At 36.0% G+C, this 23,885-nt stretch overlaps 2 protein-coding genes across 2 annotated transcripts; both read left to right on the top strand.

Annotated features, from left to right (window-relative positions):
• The first annotated feature begins 104 nt into the window (after positions 1–104).
• LOC132303618 (putative disease resistance protein At1g50180) lies at positions 105–3,287 on the top strand. Its single transcript, XM_059800955.1, has 2 exons — positions 105–963; positions 3,061–3,287. The coding sequence occupies exons 1-2, from the start codon at positions 146–148 to the stop codon at positions 3,128–3,130; spliced, it is 888 nt and encodes a 295-aa protein (XP_059656938.1). The 5' UTR covers positions 105–145; the 3' UTR covers positions 3,131–3,287.
• A 5,157-nt stretch (positions 3,288–8,444) lies between these two features.
• Positions 8,445–12,434, top strand: LOC132305186 (disease resistance protein RPM1-like). The gene is made up of 5 exons (XM_059802863.1): positions 8,445–8,653; positions 10,597–11,002; positions 11,155–11,590; positions 11,671–12,266; positions 12,381–12,434. The coding sequence occupies exons 1-5, from the start codon at positions 8,445–8,447 to the stop codon at positions 12,432–12,434; spliced, it is 1,701 nt and encodes a 566-aa protein (XP_059658846.1).
• Positions 12,435–23,885: the final 11,451 nt, after the last annotated feature.

Here is a 23,885-nt window from a genome sequence, read left to right as displayed (position 1 = left end):
AAGTGATGAATCAAAGCAAAGCATAATTATATTCCAAGCAAAGCACAATGACTTGTATTTATTGAAATTCATACTGAGATTGGGGAGCCAAGCCATCAAAACCTTCTGTCTTTATTGTTATCTGAGAGAGAAAAAAGAGGAGAGAATGGCAGAGAGTGCAGTAACCTTTCTGATCAACCAGCTGACACCGCTCCTTCTAGAAGAGGCCAAACTTCTGGGAGGAATTAAGGAAGATGTCGAGTGCATCAGAAATGAATTGGAGGAGATGAGAGCTTTCCTGAGGGTTGCTGATGCAAAGGAAGAGCTTGACCCACAACTTCAAGTATGGGTTAAGCAAGTGAGGGAAGTTGCTTATGACACCGAAGATGTCCTTGATGAATTCATCCTTCGCCTTGCTCATCATCACCGGGATGGATTCTATGGTTTTCTTCGTAAGATTTCTTGTTCTATCAAGAACTTGAAAGCTCGCCATCGAATTGCTTCTGAGATACATAAAATAAAGTCCAGAGTCGAAAATATACATCAAAGATACCGTGATAGATTTAGTATCTCAGAGCATGGATCAAGCTCCACCACTGTCAACAACAACGCATGGTATGATCGTCGAGGTGATGCACTTCTACTGGAAGAGGCTGAGCTTGTTGGCATGGATGGGCCCAAGAAACAGCTGATTGGGTGGCTTCTGGAGGACAGTCCAAGACTCAAAGTCGTTTCGGTGGTGGGGATGGGGGGTATGGGAAAAACCACCCTAGTAAAGAAAGTCTATGATGATATGGAGGCGAAGAATCGTTTCCAATGTCATGCTTGGATCACTGTTTCTCAATCATTTGATCTCAGAGAGCTTCTCAAATACGTAATTCGAAGACTCTTCGATGAATCCAAGCAAACGGCCCCTCAAAGTTTGGAAACCATGGACAGCAATGACTTGAAAGCACAAATCAAAGATTTCCTCCAACAGAGAAGGTACGTGCTTGTTTTAGATGATGTCTGGCAAATAGATGCATGGAATGCTTTTAAATATGCATTGCCTGACAACAATAATGGCAGCCGAATACTGCTCACGACCCGCATTGTTGATGTAGCTTCTACATCTTGTGTAGAATCTCCTGATCATGTCTATACTATGAAACCATTGTCCCCACAAGAGTCTTGGACTCTGTTTCGTAGGAAGACATTCCAAGGCAACCATTGCCCTCAACATTTAGAGAAAATCTCACAAAGTATCTTAGAAAAGTGTGAGGGCTTGCCACTTGCAATTGTGGCAATTAGTGGTGTTTTGGCTACAAAAGACAAAAGTACAACCCATGAATGGGAATTGTTTCACCTTAGCCTTGGCGCTCAGTTAGAAGGCCACGGCAAACTTGAGAGTGTGAAAAAGATACTCTCTCTGAGTTACTATGATTTGCCTTACTATCTAAAAATATGTTTTTTGTACTTGGGCTTATTCCCTGAGGATTACGAGATTGAGCGCATGAGATTGATTCGACTGTGGATCGCAGAAGGATTTGTGGAAGTGATAGGGCGACTGACAATGGAAGAAGTTGCTGAAGACTATCTCAACGAGCTTATTAATAGAAGCTTGGTCCAAGTGGCAAAGATAGATGATACTGGAAGGCTCAAAGAGTGTCGCATCCATGACCTTTTCCGTGAAGTAATTACTTCAAAGTCAAGAGAACAAAACATTGCAGCCATGGTAAGCAAAGAAAGCACAACGTGGCCGGAAAAAGTTCGGCGCCTGTCAATTCAGTACACCTTGGGGAACTTGCAGCAGATAAATCGTTTTCCTCAACTCCGTTCCTTGCTCATGTTCTCGGTGGAAGAACCTATATCCAAGTCGTTGAATCCTATATTATTCAATGGGGGGGTTAGGTTGTTAAGGGTTTTGGACCTGAGGGGTGCTTCTTTGAAGATACTTCCAAAATCCATAGGTAAACTATTTCATCTCAGGTATTTAAGCTTGAGGAGAACAGAGGTTAAGATGCTTCCAAAATCCATAGGTAAGCTTGAAAACCTTGAAACTTTGGATCTCAAATACAGCAATGTAACTGAGTTGCCTGTTCAGATTCTAAAGCTCCAGCGTCTTCGTCATCTCTTGGTGTACTGCTACGGTTTGATGAAAATATATGGCTTTAAAGCAATAGTGGGAATAGAAGGTTTGTCTTCCTTACAACAACTCTATTTAATTGAAGCGAGCAATGAGAATGGTAGAATTGTAATGGGAGAGCTAGGGAGACTGACCCAGTTGAGGAGATTGGGGATTACGGAGTTGAGAAGGGAGGATGGGAAGGCTTTGTGCTCCTCTCTTGAAAAGCTGAGTAACCTTCAATCATTGGACATAAGTTCTGTAGAACGGATGGAGGGGATTGTTGATATTCAACAATTGTCTTCTCCTCCTGGGTCTCTTCAACGGCTCTATTTGAGGGGACGTTTAGAAAATTTGCCGCATTGGATAACTTCTCTTCATAACCTGGTGAGACTGCAGCTTCGGTTTAGCAAGTTAAGGGATGATCCATTGCAATCCCTTCAAGATTTGCCCAATCTGATAGATATTGGACTTGTTGAAGCTTACCAAGGGGAGGAACTGTGTATCAAAGCGACAGGGTTTCAGAAGCTTAAGAGATTACAGCTTTGGGGTTTAGAAGGATTGAGGTGGGTGAGAATGGAGAAGGGATCATTGCCTCATCTTGAAAAGCTGATTATTTGGAACTGTAGCTTGGTGGAAGAGGTACCCACTGGCATTCAACATCTAACCAACCTTAAATCCCTTGATCTGTCAGATAAATTGAAAATGACACTGGATCCGCACAAACAGGGTGGGGATTATTGGAAAATAGCACACATCCCCAATATTCACATTTCTTGAACTTTCCTGGATAGTCGTTGGGAAGGAGATTATGGAGAGAGAGAGATGGAGAAGAGTCCTTACAAAGTTGAGATGATTAGTACTGATCAGGTCACCTAATATTTGCTTTTATTTTATTTTAATAGGATAACTGATTTGTTTTTTCTTTATTTATTTATTTTTCCTTTTTAATATATTATGTTATTTTATTTTTATAGGATAACTGATTCGGGGTATTCCTGGAAGGTAGTTGGGAAGGAAATTATATATAGAGAGAAATGGAGATGAGTCCTTGCAAAGTTGTTGTTAAGATCATCACTATCTAATGTTTTGTTTTTATTTTATTTTTATGGATAACTGATGTTGTTCTTCTTTTCCCCTTTTAAGTGATTTAAGTTGTTGTATATTGTGTTACATTATACAATTTATTGTGTTTGGAGGAGCCCTTCAAAGAGTAGTACAAGCAACAGCATTTCATTTATTGTGTTTTTGGAAAATGCAAAGTTGTTGTTGAGATCATCACCTATTGTTCTGACTTCTGAGTTTATATTTATTCATTGTTAATTTTTATGTAATGCATTTCATTTTATAGAGACAATGTATAAAAAAAGTCAAATCCAATAACTTGGACTCCAACAACACTAATAAGGTTGTCCAATTGTGTAATATGGATAAATAAAATGTTGAACAAAATAATTATATAATAGAAGGTTCCAGTTTTTGTCTTTGTTGTTTACTATTTAAGGTAAGGCAGTGTTTGGAGGAGCCCTTCAAGGAGTAGGCACTTTGATACCAAACAAGCAACGTTGGAGTACATGGAGTGATTGAATAGTCAAGTTCAAAAACTATTGAAAATTAATTCAAAATTCAAACAACAATAACTTTCAATTCGGGTGCAGTTCACATGACCCATAAGATACCATGAAAAGCTTGAGACAAGTTCTACAATTTTTGCCAGCCTCATTTACAAGATTATAGCTGTTTTCAAACTCGAAATTAGGTTGTTTCAATCGCATTACTAGTGATATGGCAACTTTTTGACCGATGATATAACAACTTAACTTTGTGTATTTTGAATACAATTTTGTCAAGCGAATACATGGTAAGTTTCAGAGAAAAAATAGGATAAAATTATTTATGATAAAATTTGAACCCTAACATAACACTTTTGATAAACGTTTTAGGGGTTAACTCTTTTTCTTCAATAAAAACCTAAATTTCTAAATCAATTTTTATGTGTGAATAATTAAATAAATACAAAATCCACTTAAAGTTTTTTAAAACTATATTTCGAGTCCTCTTTCTTTTGAATAAGAATCTTAATTTCCTCAACGATCTACATGTGTGAATAATTTGATAAATTGATCAATAATCTTCATGTTTATTATAATTATAAAGCCAAGAGTGCATAAGAGTGTGTGTATATATATGTGTGCGTGCGTAAGAGTGTATTATGTGTGTGATAAAAGTAGAGAAAAGAAAATTAAAGAGAGAAACTTAATTTAATGTTTGTTCTCAATTCCCCTTCAACAAATAATTCATACAAATGTGTATATACATTATTCATCTTTGAACTTATCTGGTTCCTTAATTTAACTATAACTTAAATACGTTAATATTTCCACAAGAAAGAAAAAGTGTAATATCTATTAAAATTAAAGACATATTTGTCTTTCAAATTCGAGATACATACCATAAATTTTCGAGCCATGTAACATTGCTCCAAAACATACCAGATTTATATGTAAGAAATCTCAATGAGAAAAAACCACAAAATTAATAATCCATATTAAAGCAGTCTACTCGATTAAATCAAACTTGACATAGACTTATGCTAAAACCACATTGCTAAACTCAAACACGACCAAGCCGAGTTGCTCTAGACCTCAAACTCACTCCCACCATCTTGCAAACGAGTCGCTAACCTAAAAAACAATTGCTTCGCAAACAGCTTACTCTTTGTAGTGATTTAGTAGATAAGTATTAAGCGTCAAAAAAAAAAAAAAAAACAAGTAAACAAGTATCATCCAGAAAGAAATCTTCCATAAGTATTTAATGTCTATCAAGATGAATTGACACAAAATGATGAAATGTATATCAAGATTGTCCAAACAATGGTTATACCATCATGCATAATTTTGTACCAACCCAACTGTGGCACATTAGGGTAAATAATTTAATTAAGCTATGTTAGGGAGCACTGCATAAGCGTAAAGGGTTTCAAAATTGAAATCAGAGAAATTTTATTCAAAATTTAAATTAAATTTTCTTTAATTTCAATTACAAAAAAATTAGTGCTTCAAAATGCAACATTATTTTCAACCATCTTTGTCACAAAAACAAGGGGTTACCAAATGCAACATTATTTTCAACCATTCAAGCTTTATAAACTCTTAGATTATGTTGGCTCGTATGATTCATTAGGTTGCCCGAGGAAGGATTGTGATCCCCCAACTAATGGCTGTCTGACCCCAAATTAAATAGACTTGAAAACTCAATTTTGTATATGTGTGTGTATATATCTATATTGCAGTTACTATATATTATGTAACTTGAAGCTGCTCATAATAACTTATCCTGTCCAACTTTCTACCCATTAACTGCCAAATTTCTTACTAATTGTCATTTTGGCCTTGAAATTGCTCTAAAAAAAAAAAAAATGAACTAGATTTAATTGTGTCGATATTTAATATATATCAGGACACTGTAAGGCCAAAAAGTTGATGATGCACTAAAGGACTAGACTTAAATGTGTTGTACTTAATAAATAAAATTCAAGAACTCAAAAAATATAAAATAGTTTTGAGAGAATTATAAAAGACAATTCTATAAAAATGAATAAGGATCACCTCTTGTTGCAACAATGTTGTGTGTGTAAAAGACATTCAATTGGTAAGGGTGACTCAACGAGTGCAAATTGTCTCAATCAACATGTGTGAGGCCACAATACATCTATTGGTAGAGGAATATATTGTCTAGACATCATGTGAAGAGAACAAAATATCAAATCAAGTCATTGAACCTTTCATTAAGCTCATAGTCCAAGCAATCCATAAGGATGACTTAGTTAAACATGCATTATCTAAACATCATGTGAGAGGCCACAATTTATCTATTGGGAGAGGAATAAATTGTCTAAACACATGTGAAAGATACAACATATCATAACTAGTCATTAATCCTTCATTAAGCTCACAATCCACATGCAACACAATATTAGAGGAATACGCCATTTGGACTCACAAGCATGGAACATCAAATATCAAGAGTAGATTGTCCTCCCATCTAACATTATACTACCACTACACTAAATCTACACTACTAGCATGAAAATAAAGTTATCTAGACTAGGGGAGAGGCACAAGCCATCAAGAATAGGCATAAACCATCAAATGAACCAAAATAGCATTCATTAAGCATATCATCTTGATAATCTCTAGATCTATTCCATCAATATACATAGACATGCATAAAAAACACTAAATCTAGAGATAAGCACATGAATATCCTACTTTAGCATACATAGACATATGGGTAGCATAGAATAGTCAATTGGAAGCATTAAACCATACAAACCATGAAATAATCAAGATTTATATATACATGAATATCAAGATGTATCATACAACACTAATCCCTCAATAATACACAAGATTAGAGTATAGAAAGCATGCTTGGGGCTAACTCTAGCCCCAAGAGGATGTCTAGACACTCCTGGTAGTGATGATCCAACCCTCAAGGGCTAACTCCATGGCTGCTCCTTGTTGGTGAAGATCTCCTCCAATGGTACTTTAGCTTCCCTCCTTCCTCCTCTCCAAGAAGAGCCTCCAAGATGATTTTCAATGTGTGCCAAGAGACTCTAGACCCCCCTCCAAAAAGTGTATCATATTCCTTATATAGGTAGGTCAAATACACCCTATGATGAGCTGTGGTCGTGCAAGGCATATTCTCCAATGATTGGGTGAAGGACGGAATAAATGAGCTGGACTTAACTTTTTCTCGCTGGAGGAAGTTCGATCGATCGAACCTTAACTTGGATCGATCGAAGATGGGTTCGATCGATCGAACTGCATCTTGGATCGATCGAAGTGGTCTGACTCCTCCGGATAAGGACAAGGCTGAGATATTTCGAAGATATTTATGGGGAAAAGGACAAAAGTGGTTGGTAGGCGTACAGCTGTGGATAAGATCAATCATTTGAATAGGACAAAATAGGGTTCGATCGATCGAAGGTGATGTTGGATCGATCGAACTTGGAATTTCAGCAAAGGCCAAGGTTGGATCTATCGAGAAGTACTGTGATCGATCATAGATGTTCGATCGATCGAACTCTAAGTTGGATCGATCGAACTTTTCAGCTGCACAACTTTGATTCCTTTTTGCTCCTTTCTTTCTCCACTTTGCTCCCTCCTTTGGTTTATCTCAGGATTGCTTCAATTAAGCTCTTATTTGGCTGAGTTAGCTCAATTTTGGGATTAGTGCCTGAAAATATAAATAACACGTAATAAGTCTAAAACGGCAAAGTAAGATAGATAAAGGTACTAGAATGCTTAAGCTTAATGGGTTTAAATGCGCACTTTTCAGTGCTCATCACCTCTTATGTTTGGATCTTCTGCTTACACAAACAATACATTGATTACGCGAACAATATATCAGTTACAAATCAGCAATGTAAAGTTGTTACCTAAGCGATGTGAGTTAATTGTTACATAAGCGATGTAAAATTGTTGACTAAGTTATTGTCTTGACAAGATATCCTAAGTTTTACTGATGAATAATGAATGTCATTGTAAAATCAATAAATGCGAAGAAAAAAAAACGGTTAACCAAAATTTGAAATTCAAAGCAGATTTCATTTAAATGTCTTGTCAAGATTTTTTGGAGCAATGCCCATTTTACGGCTTTGAGCTGGAATCAACCTAAATAATTACCACATACCAATCCGGTTGTACCAAAATTTGAAATTCCATCTGGAAAGTCTGGCAATTGAATTCTATTTTTTATCTATTCTTCTCTGGGAGAAATTAAGAAGATAAGAGAAAATGGCTGAGATTGCACTAACTTTTGTATTCGACCACCTGACAATCTTCCTTCGAGAAGAGTCAAAACTCTTGGGCAGAATAAAGGAAGAAGCTGAGTGCGTCAGAGATGAATTGGAACGCATGAGGGCGTTCTTGAGAGTAGCTGATGCAATGGAAGAGAGTGACCTTGAACTTTAAGTATGGGTTAAGCAAGTGTGTGAAGTTACCTACGACACTAAAGATGTACTGGACGAATTCATGCTCCGCCTTGCTCGTCATCATGGGGACAGATTCTATGGTGTCCTTCGTAAGCTTTCTCACTCTATTAAATACTTGAAAGCTCACCATCGAATTGCTTCTAAGATACAAATAATAAGGTCTAGAGTGAATATAATTGCTGAGTGACATTAGAAATACCGTTACAAATTTCCAAGACTGTCAATAACATGGTATGATCGTCGCGGTGATTCACTGCTACTGGAAGAAGCAGATCTTATGGCATTAATGGGCCCAAAAAGCAGCTGATTGTGTGGCTTTTGGGCAACACTTCAAGAAGTTTTTTTAGTTCTGGTAATGGGGGGATGGGAAAAATAAAGAAAGTCTATGATAATATCGAGGTGAAGAATCATTTTAAAAGCCATGCTTGGATCACTGTTTCACAATCCTTTGATCTCAAAGACTTAATTCAACAACTCTTTAATGAAGTCAAGAAGCTGGCACCTCAAATATTGGAATCCATGGACAACAATAATCTGAAGGCACAACTCAAGGATTTCCTCCAACCGAGAAGGTATGTGCTTGTTCTTGATGATGTGTGGAGTATGAATGCATGGGATGCTTTAAAATACATTACCCAACAATAATTGTGGTAGTCGAATACTACTCACAACGCGCATTAGTGAAGTAGCTTCTATCTCTTCCATAGAATCCCATGTAACATCTACACTATGGAGCCACTATCTCCAGAGGAGTCATGGACTCTGTTTTGTAGGAAAACATTCCAAGACAACAGCTGCCCTCCACATTTAGAAGAACTCTCATGAAGTATTTGTAAATAAGTTACAGATGTGGATCATCCTTCAGCTTGTGCGTGGTGGGGTTCCATTATTATTTTTATATAGTATTAACTACAAAATACTATAGACATATATCTATTATATATATTTATGACATGATTCAGAAAATATATTCTATAATATATATGAGATTAACTTTTGGGATTGGCAAGTGGGAAAAGGATGGACACATGTAAAGTTGATTGATGCCAATATATGACCTCTAGCAGTTAAACGTGGGAACAAATTAAACTGATTTGACTTTTTGGAGTTAGTACATTTAGTACAATAATATTTATATTCAGTATACAAAAAGAGTAACAATCAAAAGGGTGTGGATGATGAATTATGACGAGGAAGTGCGGATGACTCTCACCTGCAAAGGTAATTGGGTGAGTCTCATCCACGTGTCACTATAGGTAACATTCAGTTGCATGCTTGAAATCAAGGTTGTTAAAATCGGAATTCTACATAAAATCATTTTGGGCTCCGTAAAATCAGAATCGTAGAATCGGATCGAGAATCGTAAGATTCTACCAACTAGTGAAAAAAATAATTCAAACTAACTTGAACAATATAATGTGTAAAATATAACAAGAATAAGGCCAAAATACACACAATATATATATATATATATATATATATATATATATATATATATATATTAAGGTACCATTCCAAAGTTCAAATATAATATAAAAGAGAATGTAGCTCAAAAGGTAGAGCTCTCATGATAACTACGCAATTTGTAAGTTGTGAAGTGTGTGAGAAGATGAAGGTTTGAATCCTAATCCATAACATAAGTTCACAAATCCCAAATCCTAATCCAAACTTCCAACAGCTCCCTTAAAAGAAGAGAACACAAATAAAATAGAAAAGGAATTAAACATAGTTACAACACATAATGTAAAGAAGTAAAGAACATAACAGAATTAAAGGGTCAATTCTTCATGCTTAAAAAAAAAATTGAATTGGGGATTAGGGCTAAATAGTGTTTTTTTCTTATTTATATGGACTTTTTTTCGGCCCCAAAACTGTGGACCTTTCTTATTTAGAGAACCCAACACTTAATAAAGTGAACCAGGTTAAAAAAAAAAGCCCAAACAAAAAATATCTCAAAATCTTCTGTTTGCGATTCTACTATATGATTCTACACAGGGAGCGATTTCTATACGAGTTGACTCGTTTGGGGTTGGTAGGATCGTAGAATCGTGCAATTCTACAATCTAGGAGCACAATTTTGACAACCTTGCTTGAAATAATAGTAAGGGAGGAATCTGTCCATAGGACCATTAGAAGATATATATATATATATATATATAGAAAGAGAGAGAGAGAGGAAGTGCGGTGACTCTCACCCGCGAAGGTACGCGGGTGAGTCTCATCCGAGTGTCATTGTAGGCAACATTTAGTTACATGCTTGAAATAATAGCAAGGGTGGGGTCCGTTCATAGGACCATTGGAAGATATTTACATATATGTGTGTGTGTGTGTGTAAGTAAAGGAATTTATGATATTTTAGGGATGAGGAAATGGGGTACTCTCCCTCGCGGGTGTATTTGGAGAATCTTTAAATATGTTGTTCCGAAGGAAGGAATAAACTTATAAAGAAACTCTTGGTACATCCCAGAACGGAAGTTACACATTGAGGCAGCGATTATGCGGTTATAATATGTAGTTTTAGGTTGTCGGCAGAATTAAATTCACCAGATTCAAATATGTTTTTGCTTTATTCAAAAGTCATTGGCATTCCCTCCACCCAAAGGCTTACTGATAAAATTCAAGAGAGAATGGCTAAGAATGCAGTAACCTTCCTGCTCAATCACCTAACCATCTTCCTTCAACAAGAGTTAAAACTCTTGGGAGGAATAAGAGAAGATGCTGAGGGACATCAGAGATACCGTTACAAATTCAACATCTCAGAGCACAGCTCAAGCTCCAACACAGTCAACATCACATGGTATGATCATCGAGGTGATGCACTTCTACTCGAAGAAGCTGAGCTTGTGGCCATTGATGGGCCCAAGAAGCAGCTGATTGGGTGGCTTATGAAGGACACCCTAATACTCAAAGTTGTTTCGGTGGTGGGAATGGGGGGACGAATCAATTTCAAATCCATGCTTAGATCATTGTTTCTCAATCCTTTGATCTCAGAGATTTAATTTGACATCTCTTTGATGAAGTCAGGAAACCGGATCCTTAAAGATTGGAAGCCATAGACAACAATAACCTGAAGGCACAACTCAAGGACTTCCTCCAACAGAGAAGGTACGTGATTGTTCTCGATGATGTGTGGAGTATAAATGCATGGGATGCCTTAAAATATGCATTGCCTGATAACAATTATGGCAGTCGAATACTGCTCATAACACGCATTGGTAGTGTAGCTTCAACCTCTAGCGTAGAATCCCATGGTAACATCCATGCTGTGAAGGCATTGTCGCCAAAAGAGTCTTGGATTCTATTTTGTTGGAAGACCTTCCAAGAGAAATACTGCCCTCCACATTTAGAGGAACTCTCACAAAGTATCTTGGAAAAATGTGTGGGCTTGCCCCTTGCAATTGTGGCAATTAGTGGTGTTTTGGCTACCAAAGACAAGAATAGAATGGATGAATGGGAAATGGCTATGCGCAGCCTTGGTGCAGAATTGGAAGGAAGAGACAAACTTGAGAGTACGAAATACTTTCTTTCAGTTACAATGATTTGCCTTATTATCTTAAAATTTGTTTCATATACTTCAGCATATTACCAGAGGATTATCATATTAAGATAATGAAATTGATTCGGCTATGGACTGCGGAAGGATTTGTGGAAGCGAAAGAAGGGATGACTTCAGAAGAAGTTGCTGAAGGCTACCTTAATGAGCTTGTTAATAGAAGCTTGGTCCAAGTGGCAATGATATGTTATGATGGAAGGCTTAGAAGGTCCTGCATCCATGACCTTTTTCGTGAGATTATTATTTCAAAGTCAATAGAACAAAGCATTGCAGCGATCGTTAGTGAAGAAAACACAAGGTGGCCGGAAAAAGTTCGCCGCCTATCAATCCACTATACCTTGGGAAACTTGCAGCAAACAAATCATTTTTCTCAACTTCGATTGTTGCTAATGTTCAAAGTGGCAGAGCCTCTATCAAAGTCATCAATGCCTATATTATTCAATGGTGGTTTGATGTTGTTAAAGGTTTTGGACCTGAGAGGTGCTTCTTTAGAGACAGTTCCAAATGAAGTAGCCAAATTATTTCATCTACGGTATTTAAGCTTGAAGAGAACTGACGTGGTAGGTGACATGGCACAACTACTAGCACCGTTGCAGAAAGTGTCTAACGTTGCACCAATGTTCACATGTCAGGTGACGTAGGGTGGATCTGTGAAAATCTTGGAAGTAGATGCGGAGCATGAATAGTTTGACGTTGCCAACCCCTATGGTAACTACTATAAACTGATGGGTGATAAATTTGTGAAGATTCACCATGTTAAAGGCACATGTGAGCACATGATGACTACTGATGGTGCGTAATGGCACGGTGTTGGAGCTGATCCGACACGTTGAGGTGTGGGATTACCACTGGTGCACGTGAAGGCGCATGGAAGAATGGGATTACCACTTGAGGCGCATGGTGGTGCAGTGACGGAGCTGATCCAATACGTTGAGCATCTATGATCGAGACATCGTTAAACAACGAGGCTTCCCTAGGCGGGGCTTCTCTAAACAAGGCATCTCGTTGGGTTTCCCGACGGAAGACTTAGATAACGAGGCTTCCCTGGACGAGGCATATGAAGATCTTTATGAAGATAATAGAGTGCGGAAGCGTGTTGGTTGACCGCCGCCGCCGAGGATGGGGCTAATGGTGCCATCTCTGGCGATGACTATGATAAACTGGTAGATTGTTTCCAAGAGATCGAAGGCTCTGATACCATGTTAAATACAATACAGAGTTCTATCTTTTGTATTTAACAAGAACAAAGATCAGAACTCTTACCAACTCCATTGGAAAACTTGAGAACCTTGAAACGTTGGATCCTAAGGACACCTATGTAACGGAGTTTCTTGTTTAGATCCTAAAGCTCCGACGACTTCGTCATCTCTTGGTGTATCGCTACACTTATGAAGCTTATTAACTTTTCCACGGGATACTTGGTTTTAAAATGATTGTGGGAATAGAAGGTTTGCCTTCCTTACAAAAAGTTTGTTCTATCAAAGTGAACCATGATAATAGTAGAATTATAGTAGGAGAGCTATGGAGGCTGACCCATCTGAGGAAATTATGTATTACAATGTTGAGAAGACAAGATGGGATGGCTTTGTGCTCCTCTATTGAAAAGCTGAGCAACCTTCGCTCATTGAATATAGGTTCAGTAGAAGAAGATGATATCATTGATATTCAATCTTTGTCTTCGCCTCCTCAATTTCTTCAACGATTCAATTTAGAGGGACGTTTAGAGAAGTTACCACACTGGATAACTTCTCTTCATAGCCTAACGAGACTATGTTTAGGTTGGAGCAAATTAATGAATGATCCTTTAGAATCACTTCAATATTTGCCCAACTTGGTAGAGCTTGAACTTCATTAGGCTTATGAAGGGAGGGAATTATGTTTCAAGACTAGAAGGTTTCAGAAGATAAAGATATTGTGGCTCATAAGCTTACAAGAATTGTCAATGTGGAGGAAGGCTCAATGCCACTTCTTCAATCACTATATATTACTAGCTGTGAATTGGAAGTGCTCTCGGGCATTGAACATCTAACCAACCTTAAATTCCTTTGCCTATATGATATGCCCGAGAAACTTATTATGGCATTGGATCCTCACAAACAAGGTGTGGATTACTGGAAAATAGAACACATTCTCAAAGTTTGGATTGGAGCTTTAAAAGATGGTAATTGGGAAGGATATTACCTATAGTGAGAGAACAGAACGACATAGAAATAGTCACATGACCAGGTTAGTATGTGTGTGTATATATGTGTTAATTTATTTATATGCATACGTGTATATGTTTGCACATCATTTATATGATATTGATTGTTTTCAGTTTCAATAGCAAATGAATGGTAAGTTTATCAAAATATATTAAAATTAGAATTGGAATTCAATAACAAATCAATTCCAAAGTTGATTTAAACGATGAATTTGGGATTACATTGTTGAACTCCAGTTCAATGAAATTGCAGTTCGAATGTAATTTCAATTCTGCATAACTAAACACATGCTTAATGAAAAATGATGTTGGAGTGTCGTCTTGATTGCCCATTAAACCTAATAGGATATATATTTAACTTTCTCCAAGTATATGTTTTTTAGTTTATTTCCTCAACCTTAACATCTTAATATACTTGGAATATGACTATGAAAATGACATTGTCTCAGGAACAGAAGTTGTGGAAAGAAGGTATTGCATTGGAATTAAAGGATTCAACATTAGCCAATTCGTGTTCTGTACACCAGTTGTTGAGAACTTCATGTCCTTTTCGTGCTCCAAGTATTTAATTTGGCAATAGCTTTGAGTATTTTATCTACTTTTGTTCAGAGTTGGAATATACGTAATAATGGAAATCTATATTTTCATATTTTGAGAAGCGGTAAGATTAATCGTTCTGTGGGATTTAACCTTGGATGATGCTAAAGTTTGCTTTAAAAGTGTGCTGCTTCTTCTTGAGTTGTTTCCAGGAGCGGCCAGCATGCTATTCTATCTAAGTCATCTATCTTTGAGTGGTCTGTTATTCCATCTCCTGTGGGAGATTCTCTGTTTGTTTTTCTAAATAATACTAATAATTGAAGCTTGTTTAAAGTCACTATGATAGTAGTCTGCAGCTACATACATACATGATCATTATGAAAATCATGTAGTTCTGTTTACCATAGTTCACTGGGGAATGTTATGAAATAAAGAAATGATTGATATTATTGCAAAGAGGGTGGGGCGTGTGTTCCTATCTTTGCAATGTTGTTAATTGGATGAATTTGGCACACAGAGAGACCGAGAGGGGCGCGGGGAAGATAGAGTTACTATGAACATGAATATTTGAGGCAAAGTTGTTTCCGGCTGCTTCTTATTAGTGCCTAGCTTTGGACTTATGAGGCACATTTAAAAAGTGACCCAATACAGCTTCGATATTGATTATTTTCACCATATTTTTGTGCATGTCTCTATCTTGCTTCACAGTTAGAGTTCCAAATGAAGCCAATCATCTGCACTATGGCATTAAAACCCAAAGCAGGTTTTGAAGTCAAGTTGTACAATGAGGTCCATAAGTTGTATTTATGCCTATATTTAAGAATTGTTTTGTGGTAGCATGACAAATCAATTTTAGCCATCACTTTAGCGTGCTTATTTAATCTAAAAGAATGTTATGCTCGAGTCTTTTGAGTGTTGTTATTTCCTTATTATACCAATTGGATAAATTGATGTATCTCAAGATCAAGCCTAAGGTTCCAATGAGAATGTGAAATGTTTTTTTTTGTCCAGAAGTTAAATATGATGCTAAAGTGTCGAAAACCCTAATGTTGCATTTGGTATGTAGGAATGGAGTGAAATGTAAATGGGAATGGAATGAGAATAGGAATAGAATGGAATGATTATTCTCATTTTATTGTTTAATTGCAAATATGAAATGTTATAAAAATTGAATGATAATAATCATTTGAGTGTTTGGTTGGACCAATTTAAAACCTAGAATGGAATAAATTTTAAATTCGACTATCCAAAATGCACCTCTTAATGACAAATAAATTAAATTAACAAAATAACATTCTTTTTTAATTTCTAAAAAGAAATGGTGGTGGCAGTGAATGGTGGTGGAAGTGGAAGGCGGCAGTGGTGTAGGTGGTGGTGTTGGAAGCGGTGGTAATGGTGGAGGAAGCCGGTGGCAAGGCGTAAGTGGAAGGTGGCGGCAATGGTGGTGATAATGGTGATGGTGGTGGTGCCAATGACGGTGGTAGAAGACGGTGGTGGAAGGCGGTGGTGGTGGTGGTGGTGGTGGTGGCAATGACGGTGGTGGAAGGCAGTGGAGGTGGAAGACGATAGTGGTGCCCATGATAGTGGTGGTGGTGGTGGAAGGTGGGAGTAGTGGTGGAAGGTGGCAGTAGTGGTGGTGGCAGCAATGACGGTGGTGAAAGACAGTGGAGGTGGTGGTGGTGGTGGTGGAAGGTGATGGTGATGGCGGTAGTGGTGGCAATGATAATGGTGGTAGGCTAACAAGAATCAAACAACCAAAATTTATTAACTGATCCAATAAGTGGATTATAAATTTATAATGTAACAACAGAGTTCAACAAACCGGAACCACAATTGCAATTTCTTTTTTTAGAAATAAAATTTCAGAAACTCATCAACAATTCCAAAATTAAAGGTTTATAGTTTCACATCTTGACCTAAGCTAACCTAACTACAAATCAAATCAGCAAATGGTCCGAATCTACCGAAAAGAAATTATAAAATTCCTAAACAAAATCGAGTTAACCCCAATTATCCAATGACAAATAAATGGGTGAAACCTTATGAAAGTTTCCTAGTATCTAATTTTAAATTAAGCATAGCTTCACAAATCAAGTATTGCCATCTCAGAATTTAGCACCCAATAGAACCAATAATGAAAATAGGTAATTTATGTTGGGTCAAGTGCAAAAAACACCCCTATAGTATGCATGTAGTGCATATTACACCTCTCTAGTGTAAAAAACACTCCTAAACTATGACATTTGTGCAAATTGGTCCAATTTATAAAACTTGGACGAAAATGCCCTTAGTAACACATTTTATAATATATATATATAAAAAAATATATTTTGTGAAATTGGCCCTTCTTCTTTTTCATCGTTACTGCAGCAGAGAGGGGAGTGTCCATTAAAACCGGCAAGCTACGACGGTTTAATATTAGGAAGATTGCTATAAATTCCTTAATTCCGAGTTTGCACCATAGGAAAAAGAGGCATGGTACTGTTGCTCAAAATTAACACCGAATCCGACAAGAACCTTTCTGGGCTTGATCTCTCTGGCGTCCTCGTCGCCGACGTGGGTCACCTCCGCTACGTCCTTAACCTTCTCTGGTCCACCGTTGCCCAAACATCATTGCCAAGTTCCTCATTGTTCGTCGGCACTATCAGCGCTCGGCCAACCTCTGTCCTCAGTCGTCTTCTTCCTCAAATCGCAGACCCATGCCCTTACCAAAGTCAATCACGCTCCACGACAGCATCGTCGTCGTGAACACTATCTCACCTCAGCTAATCTGGGATAAAAATAGTAAAATAATTTTTAGGAATAAAGAGCAAAATCGGGACTATGTATCATAAATAACTTAAATTGTCCAAATATGGTCCTCATCAAGATAATGATTCATTTGAGTTTGAGTAGAAATAAATGATTATCCTATATAAAGAATTATGTTATCCAATATAATATTTATTTACACATACCTCTGCTGAGATAATATCAGTTAAAGAAATTTACAAGTTTAGAAAAACTGTACATGTGTAACCTAAGGAAATAAAAACAACAACAGCAATGACTTTGTTTTGTAATTGAAACACACTGTATAATTATATATACTCCTCTATAAGCTCCACCCAGAAACAGTTGTTGCATATTTCAGTCCCACCTTCAAAAGGTGAAAAATCATCCCCTCTAAGCTATACAAGGAAGAGAGGAAGAACATTTCCGTATAGATGAAAGGAAGCCACCATTGACATTTCACCAAAAACATTTCTCTGGAGCAGACTATGGCTTCAAATTAGCCAGCCTTTTTTGAAGTATTGCTTATATTTAATACAGCACACGCACTCAAAATAAAGAAAAACTTTCCAATGGTTGGAATAACGGGAAAGTCGTACCTGCTGCTCGACTCTAATTTCCCGTATCAGGCCGAAAATTTCAGTTCTTGCTGTGAGCCCATCCCCATAGTGGAACCTCTATCTGACCATCGTCTCAACTCACAGACAATTCTTTCTTGCCGGTTCAGCACCTCACAAGAATCCCCGACCCTCGTTGTCGCACAAAGCTCGCTGCACCTCTCACCGGTTCCTTCCTTGGTAGCCTTGCCAACCCGCTGAACCATCTCATCGGTCTCTGTCGGCACCTCCTTTGGAGAAAGAGAAAGGGTTAAAAGAGAAAATCAGTGTAGGGACATTTTTGGAAGAGTAAAAGGGTAAAATGGGTATTATATTAATTGAGGGGTGTTTTTGCACAAATTGAAAAGAATAGGGGTGTTGTTTGCACACATTTTTAAATAAGGGGTAAAAGTACTTTATAAAAGTATACTTCAGGGGTGTTTCTTACACTTACCCCAATTTATGTTATATATATTTGGTTCAAATCAAAATCAAATTATTAAGGAAATGGATAGAGAAACATGTGAATTAATTAATACCCAGATCAGAAAATAAAGCAATCTATTAAGAAAATGAAATTTTACACAAACTGTAATGCTAAGTAATATAGAGAGATTAGAGAGGTGCTTACAAGTGCACTTTGAGTGCAACAGTGACCACAGAGAATCTAGAGAAGATACATATCCATCATTCTTGGGTCTTCACCTCCCAAAGTAACAATTCACTCAAAAGGGTATTCTCTGGTCGAGGTTACATCTCTCTCTTCACTTTCTCTCTCTAGACTGTAGAGAGAGAGTGTGCATGCCAGGGCGGATGATGAGGTCACTTGGCGTGATGGGGCTCCGTTCGAATTCTGTAAGTATTCCAATTTGATTTGCTGCAGTGAATTATGGCAACTGAATGTTTTTATTGGTTATTTATGGAAGTGTAGGGCCGCATTTTTTTATTTATTGCATAAATTACTAATTTTTTTTTTTAAAAAAAAGTAAGTCTGATTACACTTAGCAACAAATTGGTGTTAAGTATCATTTTTCTTTGGATAGTGGATGTGCATGTATATTGTACTGGTAATTTGAATGAAGCATAACTTCACAAAGTGGAGTTTTCTTTCGAAGAACATGAGTTCAAAGAAATGTATCAGGAGGGTTGAACTTGGAACCCGTGCGTGGCAAAAAGAGTGTGTGAGAAGGTGTAAGTCATAGTTTTTAAGATAGAAAATTATTTTGAAAGAGAGAGTATATATTTTCCAAGATTATTGTATTTGTAGTGGAGACTCAAACTTTCTAAGAGCAATTTTAATGGTGTGTGTTATATGGGTTGTCATTTTTAAAATATAGTAGGTAGGTTTAAAATGGGCTCTCCAATGGACTGTGAATTTTTAACTTTGCCAAATTTAGTGCCAAATGTGGCACAATAAATACTTTGTATTATATATATATATATATATAAAATATCATAAAAAATTTCACCAAATAGGATTTAGTTTGCAAAACATGAATTACAGATCTTGATTCGTTGATTTAGAAAAAAAAAATTTAAAATAAAACCCATACATACGAGTTAGCAGATGCAGAAAGAGCTTCTGATTCTTGTAGATTTTGTACTTTGCAGTTGGAGAGAGAGAGAGAGAGGGCAAGTTCAGAGTCAAGAACGAGAATAGAGATGGAGGCGATTGGGGCGGCTGAAATGATTTGCCCTATGTTTTGATAGGGTTTGCTTGTTATGTAAATGATAAGTTTACACATTTATTTTTATATAATTTACATTCTTATCTTTTACATTGGATTTGATAATTAATTTTTTTTATTATTTTTAATCAGGCAAATAAGCTAAATAAAATACAAACACTCACCAAAAAAAAAAGAAAAAGAAAAATGGTTATTGAAAATTGGTAATTGGAAATGGTAGTTGGGAAAAAATGGTTGTTGTATAAAAAAAATATAACATTTTAGATAAAATACACCATTGGAGCAAAGTTGATAAAATATAATATTTTGACACTGTAATTCCTCTCCTCTCAAAATATAGATTTGGCATGCAAAAATGGCATTTTACATTAGACATGTCTAACTTTTAGATTAAAATGAAAAAAAAATACAACATAGGCAAAAAATGTATATGATTGGGTGTGTTTCTTGTCAAAGTAAAATAATATATATATATATATTTTCACAAACAGTAACTAAGTGTCACATTTGGAGAGGCTCGAACTCTCTAACTTTTATATTAAAATGAGAAGAAATGTGTTTAGGCTGTTATTGGGGTATGGAATTGGAGTCTTGAGATTGAAATTGACGAAATTAAAGAAAATTTTATTTCAATTTTCTGGATTATTTTTATTAAATTCCAAATCCAAAATTTCAATTTCGTACTTGAAAATTTTTCATTACAGTGGTAAGATTCGAAGTACTCTCTCTGTCCCAAAATAGTTGGACACTTTGAAAATTGTGACTCACAAAAAACGTCAGGATTTTGATAAGTGAATGAATTGATGAAAACTCTATTTAATTAACTGTTTCAGAAGAAATACAGAATAATTTTTTTTATTTTCAAAAAGCTATTATACATATTGAAAAGGAAATTGGCATCGTACTAACTACACTGTCATCTCTCTCCCCAACACTCTCTTTTGTTTAATTTTTGTCACAAATCAACTTTTCAAGTTTCCCTTACATATTATTATTATCTATTATTTGAAAGAAGAAAGAAAGAAAAAAAATAAAATTAAATAAATAAAAAAATCCCTTTGAATTGCACTGGAGGATTGAAATTGTAAAAGAGTTTGGGCCCTTGGAAGGAAAAATGAATTAGAATGAATGAGCTAAACTTTTTTTTTCCCTTTGATATATATATATATATATATATATATATATATATATATAAAATTAATTTACTTACCATACAAAATAATTTACATAGTTTTTATATTGTAATGTGCTGTACACATGCAAAATCAATAATGCAACTGTATTGTGATGAAGTAATAGTTTTACATATTCATATTAAATAGAAGGTGCACTTGCCTTTTTTTTTTTAATGCCTTCCTCTTCTTTTTCTTTTTTCACTTTTTGTCTCTTCATTTAATTGACAAAAATATTCCTGACATTTACAATACAATACAAAATAAAAAAATTTATTTCTCGACCTTAATAGGAGGGCCGAACTGTTGCGCGGAAGGAGTATAGTAGATATCCCGACTCATAAGACACGAATTAATGATAAATCTTATTTATTGTATTTTTTTTTTCTTACTTACTACTCACACACCCCTTTCTCGACCATATTTATTGTATTTTCATACAAATAAGAAAAAAATATGAACTTGTTGATAGATTTTCGTTACTGACTAGTGTGAAAATAATTAATAGAAATACTTTAGGAAATAGAGAGCATCTCTTATCTATCGCTACGGAGGATCGATTTTTTTTGCGCGACTTTCCAAGATTACAATAAGAACATATTTTATTTATGTTGAATAATAGTTAATACTAGGGATGCACACGGTTCCATTTTGTGCTGTTCTATGTGAAATTGGAATCAGAACTGTGAGAAACAGTTCCTTAAATTTTGGAACCGAAACCGCTAGGAACTGGTTCTTGCATTTGCGATTCCAATTCCTAACGGTTCCTAACCAAAATTCAGAACCGGAACCGTTCTCCAACGGTTCCTTAATTTTGGAACCGAAATTCGAATTGGAATCGCTACGGAATCGGTTCTCGTGATTCTGGTTCCGGTTCAATTCTAATTCTGAACGTTCTGAAGTTCTCTTGTACACCCCTAATTAATACTAATCACTTTGAAGAGTTAACTTTAACGGTTTAAAAATAATACCTTACAAAGCATTTTAAGTGACAATTGGATCCCACTTGTGAGTTGTGAAGTTAATCCACAAACCAAATGATACCTTATAATTTATCTCCATTGCATGCAACTCATGTAATCCACCTCCATCTGATTTGAAAATGTTAAATATATGTTTTCATAAAAGTCATATCATTTAATTAAATTTCATAAATTCTCCTTTTAATTTGGACCGTGTAAAAAGGAACCTCTTCCATGTTTTTTTAAAGGACACTGTGAATGTATTTCTTACTTAAATTATTATCATCTCATTTTTATTATTTTTTCTAAGTTTAAAAGTAATGACACAAAGACACTTTATTTTTAAATAAAAAAAAAATCAATAATTAACTTATTCGTTTACTACTCGCTAGTACTTTGGACTCTTTGATAGTTTGCAAATTTCAAATATGTGCAATTATTTATGTTATGTTTGGCAATACCGAATCGATACTTTGAATTTGAGATTGGAGAAAATTTAATATAAATTTTGAACTAAATTTTCTTCAATCTCAAATTCAAAACACCGATTAGATAGTTCCAAACATAAATTTTTGAATTTTGTAGTAATCGAACTCAGTGCTTCAAAATTTACGATTCATAAAAAATGTGATATTGAGAGTTTTTTTGTGAATGAACATAAGGGGAATTCGAATGCGAGCATATAAAACTGTATAATATTTTTCGTAAAAAATCAATTTTTGCAAATGAGAAGAATAAGTGGCTAGGAGAACATGATGCATGTGCCATTTTATCTCAAAATTCACATTTTTTCTCAATTCATATTACCTAACTTTATTACTTAAATTGTGCTTTATGTATTTATTGTAATTGTTTTATGTATTTAATTTTTGTGTTTTATTAAACTCATAAAATTTCCTTTCATAAGATGTCCATTATCATCATCCAAATTACAGTAATGCTCCAGATTCAAAATTCTCCAACTTTCCACTCCTTTCTTTGAACAAAAGAAAATAATAGGAGAGACTAGAGAGGGGTTCCTACCAATTTTATTGAAGAAACGAGGGTTGTGAAAACTAAAACCTACCATATTCAAATTGGGTTAAGTGCAAAAAACTCACATGATATATAGACTTTGTGCCGAACAAGTCCCTATTTTTTGAAAAAGTGCATTCAAGTCCACAAAATTCAAAAAAGGTGCATAACCGGTCCCTCTGACAACTTTTTACAAAAAGTAAAACTTAAAACCCCATTTTACCCTTTTGTTTCCCATTTTGCCCCTCACCATTTGTGCATAAAAGTCCCTCAGCATTGTGCATAAAAGGCCCCAGCACCTAATCCCAATTCGTCTCTCTTTCCATTACAAAGTAAAAGCTGCCTATAAGAAAAAACTCAAGAAATCCAAATTTCATGACATCAGTGAGGAAAATCCACTCTTAAAGGAATTTGATTGTAGAACTATCCAATACTGGCTCCAGGAATTTCAAGACATTTACATCAAATATTGGAATGAAATTGTCAACAGTTTTGCATCCTTTGCAGCAAAATCATCATGTGGGATTAGCCTTAAGCAAAGTGTGTTGTTTAGGAAAATCTCGTTAGGCATTTTGATTGGATATTCTACTGGCATTAATAAAGATGGATGTGAGCTGCTGCTGCATTATATTGTAACTGGTTCCATACTGTAGTTGACAGAAACTCAGACTGCTGGATTGAACCATCGAAAATGGATTGCTGGAGAACAGGAAGACTTTGAAAAGTGTAATTATTGGGTAAGCGGGATGATATTCACCTTGTACCATGTCAGATATCCATACACACACACACACACATATATATAAGTATAAAATGGTGCATCCCTATTGTGTGTGTATTTAACTAAAGTCAGCCGCAAAAAAGAAGAGGTTGGCTGTCGCGGAGAGATGGTCATCGAAGAGAATGGCCGTTATAGAGGCCCTCGTCGCCGCCGATCCAAGGATAGCCGTCAGTATGTTTGGAGCTCACCTGAATTGGGTCACCCAAGGCTCGCCGGAACTGTGCTCTGTATTCATCACCGGACTGATACAAAGGGAAGCTTGCCGGACTGTACACTGAAATTCTTCACTCGTTTTGGGTTTTCAATGGTGTTCACCGGAGATAGAACTGAAACATATAGGAAAGGACCTATTCACAATGATCGCCTGAACTGATTGCTAAGCCATGGTCGCCAAAGCTCTGTAATCTCATCGGAGTTTATCTCTAAAATTTTCTATGTTCTTACCAGCGACCTAACCAAGAAGATGTGTTAAAATTTTGAGGAACAGTTGGCTGAATATGGTTGTTACAGGCTTAAAAGTTTTCAT

Source organism: Cornus florida, unplaced genomic scaffold, assembly GCF_030987335.1.
Source record: "Cornus florida cultivar Cherokee Brave unplaced genomic scaffold, ASM3098733v1 CherokeeBrave_3.0.0_Hap2_Chr04, whole genome shotgun sequence".
In the NCBI taxonomy this organism is placed as follows: domain Eukaryota; kingdom Viridiplantae; phylum Streptophyta; class Magnoliopsida; order Cornales; family Cornaceae; genus Cornus; species Cornus florida.
This window is presented reverse-complemented; position numbering and strand designations above follow the sequence as displayed.

Bases quoted from the DNA above. Each gene is read 5' to 3' on its own strand.
- LOC132303618 (XM_059800955.1), top strand. From the start codon at position 146: ATGGCAGAGAGTGCAGTAACCTTTCTGATCAACCAGCTGACACCGCTC. The intron at 964-3,060 runs GTACGTGCTTGT...TTATTTTTATAG, and splicing joins GATTTCCTCCAACAGAGAAG to GATAACTGATTCGGGGTATT.
- LOC132305186 (XM_059802863.1), top strand. From the start codon at position 8,445: ATGGGAAAAATAAAGAAAGTCTATGATAATATCGAGGTGAAGAATCAT. The intron at 11,003-11,154 runs GTGGGAATGGGG...AATAACCTGAAG, and splicing joins TACTCAAAGTTGTTTCGGTG to GCACAACTCAAGGACTTCCT. The intron at 12,267-12,380 runs GTGACGTAGGGT...AAATTTGTGAAG, and splicing joins CACCAATGTTCACATGTCAG to ATTCACCATGTTAAAGGCAC.